The sequence below is a fragment of the Dermacentor variabilis genome, chromosome 10 (assembly GCF_050947875.1).
Source record: "Dermacentor variabilis isolate Ectoservices chromosome 10, ASM5094787v1, whole genome shotgun sequence".
Lineage (NCBI taxonomy): Eukaryota > Metazoa > Arthropoda > Arachnida > Ixodida > Ixodidae > Dermacentor > Dermacentor variabilis.
In genome coordinates this window covers 104,833,823-104,841,931 of record NC_134577.1, presented here as the reverse complement: position 1 = coordinate 104,841,931, position 8,109 = coordinate 104,833,823, and the positions used below count along the sequence as shown (strand labels likewise).

General features: G+C 50.2%; 1 protein-coding gene across 1 annotated transcript in view; it reads right to left on the bottom strand.

Annotated features, from left to right (window-relative positions):
• Nucleotides 1-2,501: 2,501 nt before the first annotated feature.
• The window catches only part of LOC142559678 (lactosylceramide 4-alpha-galactosyltransferase-like), a 41,702-nt gene continuing 36,094 nt past the window's right edge, over nucleotides 2,502-8,109 (bottom strand). Inside the window, exon 2 of the mRNA XM_075671242.1 lies at nucleotides 2,502-3,596. Coding sequence (XP_075527357.1) covers nucleotides 2,776-3,596 — 821 coding nt within the window. The 3' untranslated portion in view covers nucleotides 2,502-2,775. The remainder of the gene's footprint in view (nucleotides 3,597-8,109) is intronic.

Sequence of the window (8,109 nt, the reverse complement as noted above, 5' to 3'; positions counted from 1 at the left end):
AGGAGCAGAGAAGTCGTGACCACGCTGTCTCGACTGAGATGGCGCAAGTGGAAGCCCTGAAGTTGGCCCGGGAAACGAACATTCCACGCGAGTTTCGTGCAAGCCGTGGATGGCTTCAGCGCTTCATGCGAAGACATGAAGACATGTATTTTCTATGCGGCGGTGAACAACCATGTGCCAGCGGCTTCCTGATGCCTACGAGGAAAAATTGAACTTTCAACGATATGTCATCGCACTTCGGAAGGAGCACAGCTATTTGCTGTCTCAGGTGGGAAATGCTGAGGCACCTGTGTACTTCGAGATGCCGATGGACATGAGCGGAAAAAAAAGGTTCCAAATCAGTGAGCGTGCTGAGCGTTTCGAAACGCAAGGCGCTACCTAGCACCCCACCGCCCCCAGGAATCGATGCAAGTGCGGAATAAAATTTCTGGATGAACAGTGGCCTAGTCGGTGACTGGCTGCGAATAATCTGGGAACGAAGACCAGGTGCCTTGCTGGCACGCCGGTCGATGTTCGTACTGGATTCCTTCCGAGGCCACTGCACTGATGCGGCACCGACCTCGTTATAATACCAGGCTGCACGACGTCCATGGTACAGCCACTCGACGTGTGCCTGAACAAGCCGTTCAAGGGACACGTGAAGCGGCTGTATGCCCAATGGATGGTCGACGGCCTTTACGCCCTCACACCGACGGGACGCGTCCGAAGGCCCGGTATTCCACTGCTGTGCCAGTGGATCGTGGATTCGTGGAAAACGATACCGCCGACTCGGTGCTTAAAAGCTTTAGCATCAGTAGCAGCTTGGATGGTCCTGAGGACCACTACGTTTTTGAAAGTGGCGATGAAGCCTCGGATGGCAGCAGTGAGGGCGGCGACGATTGAGAATCGGATAAGCAGTATCATGGTGGTGGTCGTTTGAATAAATGTTCTGAAAACGAAATGATCGGTGAGTGTGCCGTTGTATCTCTCTAGCGCTCTTTTTTCTTTCAGGTACACGTGCGGGTTATACGCGTTTTTTTTTTCGTGGAGTTTAAAGTTAGGGGTGTGGGTTATACGCAGGGACGGGTTATACGTGCGCGAGTAAATACGGTATGTTTTTCCAGATCAGATACGGATCTCTTTAGTTTGTTGAAGACCCATTGCGTAACATGAAATTTGTGTTTATCAGACGATTTATGTGTCCGTGTTCCTTTAAAAAAATGTCCCTCCATGTAATGACCCAGGGAATGGGGTGGGCCGTGGCCAATCAGTAAAAAAAAAAAAAAAAGCCTGGCGTTCGAGCGCACGTGGAAGTGCAGTGCGCTTACTCCTTCTTCCAGGGCCCACATTCTGTAACTACTCGGTTTCCGAAGAATTCAGTTAGCCGGTAGCGTCACATTTTGGCGCTCCTCAGACGTCCCGAAAAGGAAAGGACATAGGCCAATCGGCGGGCCGTTTTTTTTTTTTGTCGACGTGAACATCACAAACCAAGAAAAAATATCAACTTACGAACGTTCCTTGGTAAATAAAACAATTATTTGTTCATGTTATTGATGAGGTTCATGTTTTCTATTATGAAACGTGTGTATGACACACTCGCGTTGAGTGATTTAGCGTATTTTGCTTACTGCGGTTGACCCATTCATGTCGCTAGGTGCGACGTCGTGCGCTAACTTGGCGTGCCGCTGCCGCCAGAAGCATTGCTGGTACGCAGTTATCGTGGCTAGAAGAATTAGAGATGAGATCGCCCACGCGGCGGCGGGTACCGCAGCCCCCCGCAAGTCAGCGCATGCGCAGGCCATTTCCTTCCCGCTCTTCCTCCATTTCCCGCCTCCTGCTTTCCATGTAGCTTCTTCCTCCCTTTTTCTCCTCGCGCACTCTTCTTTCATCTACCGCTGCGCTCAGCGTTCGCTTGCATCTTTCGCCTGTTCTCGTTCGCTCGGTTACGGCGAGGAACGACTCCGAGGCACACCGATGCTCAACCCAGAAACGGGGGCCTAGGAGCTGCGTTCTATAAACGGGGTATGATGCGAGTAGCGCAAGCGGACATTCGTTAAAGCAGGAACTGCCCAGCATTACGTATTCCCCCCCAACGCAAGCGTGCACCGCGAATCGCGCGCGTCGTCCGCTACAGCGCGTGCCGAGAAGGCACAAAAGTCAATCTTGGCTGTGCAACAAAGGGACGTTTAGTAAGGAAACGCATTAGTTATACGCGGCCCCTCTTACAAGAAAGAAAGTTGAGCTTCAGCTGCAGTTTTGTTGAAATTTCCAGCGGGCAGCCGGTAGTGGCTGCTTTTTTCATAAGCGGTGGGCGCAAACGGCATTGTTCGCTTCGCATCCCCACACACCTGACAAGGGGAGGAGGCAAGCGCACAAGCACTTCCCTTCTCTCCCCCCCCCCCTTGGTAAGTACGCCTATGATTTCTACGGCGTGTGGTCGTCACAGGTCTGGTGACCGAACATCGTAGATCATGAAATCATATCTTGCACCGTGTTTTTAATCCCTTTATTTTTCATCGACCAGCTTGACTTACATTATCTGGCACACCTTTAGAATAGCCAAAATAACGTGAACTCGTGTAACGGTGCAACATCATTTCACAATGGAGTGCTCGCATCATGCTGGCATGCGTTTTAAAATTTTATAAATGATAAAGGCATGTCTTCACAGTTATGTTGGTCACTGCCACTGCTAAGGCACAACAATAGCGGCTAAGTTTTCGTTTGCTGCATGCACTGCTGCCACGTGCCTGCAGCTCTCAATGAGATAAACAGCTAGTCCGTGTCTCGCGTAGTCTAGAAGTATGGCCACTGTGACGCTACTTTGTACACTCGGGGACAGTGGGCTTCGGCGGGAAAGTCCATAGCGCAACCGGACCCTGGAACAATAGGCGTACTCTTGCTCAGGAAGTTCCAGAAGTGAACGCCGTAGCTCCTTTTTGTCGCCCGGAGCACCCGCATCGTCCTGTTGGGCGAGAACAACGCCCTCCAGTTCCAGTAACATATGGCAGCGAAAGTTGACTTGTGCAAGAAGGTGACGAGGCGAGAAAGCTTGGTGTCACTCAGTAGCTTCGCCGTGATCGCCCTGCCACACGTGGTGAAAACATCAGGCGCGTACGTGCGAGCACACCACTTGATGAACGCGTCGAGCACAGCATGGTTCGCGTCGAAGAACAGGAACGCATTGCAGACACCACTTCTCACGTAGTTTGCGTACACGACGCTGTTTCTTATGCCAGCCAGTGGTTTAGTCACGATGGTGTCGGTGTCCAGGTAGACACCGCCTCGCTTCCACAACAACACGTACCGCAGGAAATCGCTCAGGTGCATCACGGCGTAGGGCGATTTGGAAACATTGACGAGCAACTTTTCAAGTGGGGTACCGGCTAATTCAGCCTTCACGTTGACTTGGGCCCAGATAAAATTTGGTAAATCTAGCAGTACGCTGTAGTAGGGGCAGCCACCGTCGCCCATATTTCCGGTTGAGAGCAGGCGAACGGTAAATTCTGGATTGTGGATGGCGGCCGATTCAATGCTGCATGCTTGCCTGGCGTTCAGGGTTGCATTGCCGGAAGTTTCTAGTAGCCAAATATCCCGCTTGCTTGAACTCTCCACACCTGCCGAAGAACGCAAACGAAAACGCTTAATGGGACCGGGCAACACTTTTCATCCAAATCGCGAAATGCATTTGACATTAAAATGCACACTTTTAGAAATATATTGCAGCAAGACGTATTTCGAATGGCTCAGTAGAAGCGGTTTTATCGGTATTCAAAGATCATCAATCATCTCCTCCGGGGTGTAGCCACTTCTTCATGAATGGTTTGCGACGAGGAGGCTACGGTGGGTCCGGCACCGCCCACTCAATGTCACAGCGGCGCGCAGTTTAAAATTGGTTTTCAATATTCCCGAAGACGCAACTATTTCCTGTTTCGGCGCCTACGACACGCTAAGCTCAAAGGCTGGAGCTGAAATTACTGTTCGATTAGTAAAGTTTATATGCCGCAACAGCGAGCGCTATCGCTCTCTCGGCGGCTTTCAGCCCGTTAAATACCTTCAAATTACTTTGAAAGAAAAAAGAAAAAGAATTGGCTGGGGATTAGCTAAGGTTAAGCCTGGATATCTGGAAGCGAAAAGGTTGAAGAAAAAAAAAAAGCGAAAAGGTTGACTTACGATTTAGCTTATGGCTACGCTTATGATTTAGCCTATGGTTATGCTTACGGTTTAGCTTATGGTTATGCTTTATGATTTAGCCTATGGTTATGCTTACGGTTTAACTTATGGATATGCTTTGGTTAGCTTATGGTTACGCTATACGGGTGCCTTGTGTAGTTATGCAAATTGCTTATCAATGATATATACCATAAGTTATGCAGGATTATTAAACTTTATTCATCATTGTTAGGCACATTGTCTTGCGATTTCTGTACAGCCATAAACACAGCTCTCTGTATCGGTAGTATCACTCTCTTCTCCTTCCATGTTGAATGTGCACGCCGATTCTGTGGCAAGCGGTTATACAGTCGCCTCCGCGATAAACGAGCTTGCGGCGAACGTCGAACGATTACGTATAGCGCGCGCCACTGGCCACCTGCGCCGCGCGTGACGTCACACGCGGCAGCGGTGAAAGGTCAGCCGACGGAGCCGGCGGCGGCCACCTGCGCACCGTCCGAACACGCTTACGGAGCCAATGCCGACATACGCCGGCTCGCGCGAAGCGCGGTGTTGACTAGCGTAGTGAAGCTTTTCGCTTCAAGAAACGACGCAGGGTCCTCTCACTTGCCAAGTTTCTTTGTGCTAAACGACTAGTTGTCATGCAGGAGCGATCGGGTTGTCTAAGCCACGATGGACGTTGAGTCGCGAATAGAGCTTGACTGCTGACGTGGGATTCGGCCCATTGGCCGAGCTTGACGCCGATGCACCGCTGCTCAAAACAGTGCGCGACGCTCCTCGGGCACCACCAGCCCCCATTTCGGTTTCGCGTGTAATCGGTAGCGTGTCGGTAACAATGATGTGCGTCTTTTCGCTGTTCGTCCTCTGCGGCTTGTCGAAGCGGCGCCTTTCCCGGTAATCGGCGCGGTGCGTTTTCTATCGCCGTTGGCGGCGAAGGCGACGATAGTGGTAAAAATGGACCGCACCGTGTTTCATCGAGGCGAGGAGCTTCGGCACGTCATGTTAGGCGGCAACTTCCGAGTTCAGCCAAAGCTTAGCGCGTTGTAGGTGCCAAAAGTGGAAGTGCTGGCGTCTACGCGAATAGCTAAAAGCAAATTTAGACCGGGCGCCATCGTGACGCGTCGTGCGCGGTTCGTTGCTTCCACCGCCGTTCCCCGCCGTAGCCAACCCTGTGCAAGCCGTTGAAGACGCGGGGTACCACGGAGGAGGCAAAGGGAAGCCCTTGATCGCGAATAACTCCGCCTCTACTGAGTGCAATGCAAACGTGGTCGATGCAAACTATATATATATATATATATATATATATATATATATATATATATATATATATATATATATATATATATATATATATATATATATATATATATATATATATATATATATATATATATATATATAGTGTGTGTCTGTGTGTGTCGCTGCTCGCCAATTGCGTTCAAGCTAGCCTACGACTGCACAGTCCATGTGTGCCCAAAGACACACAGGAGCCCACGGACGTACATCGAGGTAGCGCCTACAACACTCAGCGACAGCACGATTGTGCGCTGCTTTATGCACTTCCCCGAAGTGCATAAAGATTGTGCGCTGCGGCTACCAGTGGTATTTTGTAATTTTTATATGCGGAAAGCATCATGGCCATTGATACCATTGCAGATACTTTTGTGGCCGTCCACATAGTCGTAACTGGCCGTGGCCCGTTTACACATCCCCCCAGTCGTCCTACGAGGACACCAATGAGTCATCGCGTGCCTTTCAGAGGGCGGTGGTTTGACGAAGCAGCTGGAAAGCATGACCGAACTCAAGAGCGTTGCCACTAGATGGCGCAACGCATCCAGAAGGAAGCGCGAGAGCGGAGTCCTGTTGTACGACGCGTTTCTCGGCGTTACACGCACCGGCTCGCCATGCATTGCGGAGGCCATGCGCAGGCATGGGAGTAGGCGAGGTGAGCACGCCTGCGTGTGTCGCTGTTTCATTTAAAAGATAAACAAATTCCGGGGTTTTACGTGCCAAAATCAACGTTTTATTATGGGTCACGCCGTCGCGAGAGACTCCGGTATATTTTGACTGCGCAATGCTCGGTACATCGGTACGCAGACGCTTTTGCGTTTCACCCCCATCGAACTGCGACCCCAGCGGCCAAGATTCCGTCCCGCGCCCTCGGCTTATTAGCGCAACGGCATAGCCACTAGGCTCGCACTGCGGGTGTTTCATTTTTCCAATGGTGGCGAAAGTTGAAAAGGAAGTCGTAAAAATTCACGGACGATTCCGATACTCCGTAATTGGAAATTTCATCGCAGCTAAATGCGTGTTTTCGTTCCCCGTGTCAATGTTTTGTATTACAGTTTTTCATTAAGAGGAGAACGCTGTGATCAGCATAGCTGGCGCGGACAATCTGTCTCGTGTGGCGCCTTGCAGGTGGAGCAAAGTGTGGCCCGACCGCCTCGCTTATCGAATGAGGCAGAGCATGGGGACCGCCTGGCCGAGATTCGCAGCAGCCGCCGTGAAGCACACGCAACGCTTTGTTTCAACACAGAGGATGCGCGCTCTACTCTGGCGCCACAACGTAGACGAGCAGGGTGGCCGAAGTTTAATGCTTACGCGTGCGGCCGCCACCTAGCATGAGCCGACAATGGACGGTTTGTTCCGAAAGCACGTAATTCTTATCGAAATTCGAAAGCACATTTACGCTTACAGTTTATTAACCTTCAGCAATAAGTACGCGTACGCGTGCAGTAACTGTAGGAAAAGCGCGCTGGTCCTAACACCCTTGTTGGTTGACGTCAGCTACTGATTGGCCAATCGCAGCCACGTGTGGGAATCAGCTCTATTACGAAACAAAGCGTCCAGAAATATGAGAGGTGGAGGCTTTTCTCGGAAAGGGAGCGTTTGAGAGAGAGGTGACTTCGCGCTCTGCTTGCAAGCTCTACGCGCCGCGGACTGCTGCAAACTTTGGCCGAGATGTTGGCAACAGAATATGCTATCCGCGGACTGCAGATGCACCGTCTGTGACGCCCCGTGTCCGAAATGGATGAGCATAGAAGCCCTGTTTGTGAGATCAGCGAAGTTACGATTGTCACCGCGAGGGAAGCAAGGGCCGGAGGAGGAAGGCGCTTGGAGGTGCAGAGGAGGTAGCCGTGTTCGTCGGTTTTTCGACCACGGAGTAAACATAGTAAACAAAAAGAGCGGGCACTGGAGCCGTTTTACGGCTGAGCAGCGGAGATTCAAACGACGGAGAATAGTGCTACGGCGGCGACGGAAGTTCTCAAGTCCATGCAGTCTTGGTATTTATGTATGTATACAAGATCTAAACCAATGAGTGTTCACCAGCGCAAAACTTCCACAAAAAAAAAAGAGAACCTAAGTTGTGGGGTTTTACGTGCCAAAACCCCGATCTGATTACATGGCGCGCCGTAGTGTACGGGGACTCCGAAAATTTGGACCACCTGGGGTTCTTTAACGTCGACCTAAATCTAAGTGCATGGGTGTTTTCGCACTTCGCCCCTATCAAAATGCGGCCACCGTGGCCGGGATTCGAGGCCGCGACCTAGTTGTTAGCAGCTCAACACCATAGCAAATGAGCAAGTACGGTGGGCCCGCAGAACCGAAAACAAAGCTTTCATTAACGATCTGGTTTCTGAATTGCGTTAAACACCGTCTCACTGTTTTACTTCTGATAATTATGATTTGCGATACTTTGTTCAGCAGGTGGAGAAGAGTAACTCGATTTGAACAGTCGATTGTTGCTAAATATTTGGTTACTTTTGATACTTCAAAATACCGAATAGTTCATTTTTGAATGCGAATAAAATATTACACACCAACTATTCATATTCCAAACTTCGATAGTCGCCTATCCTATAGCAAATACAATAGTAAAGCTAAAGCTCTCTATACTACCTCTGTTGGTAAATACACTGTTTTCCTTCGTCTGAACTAACATTAGACCAACATGAC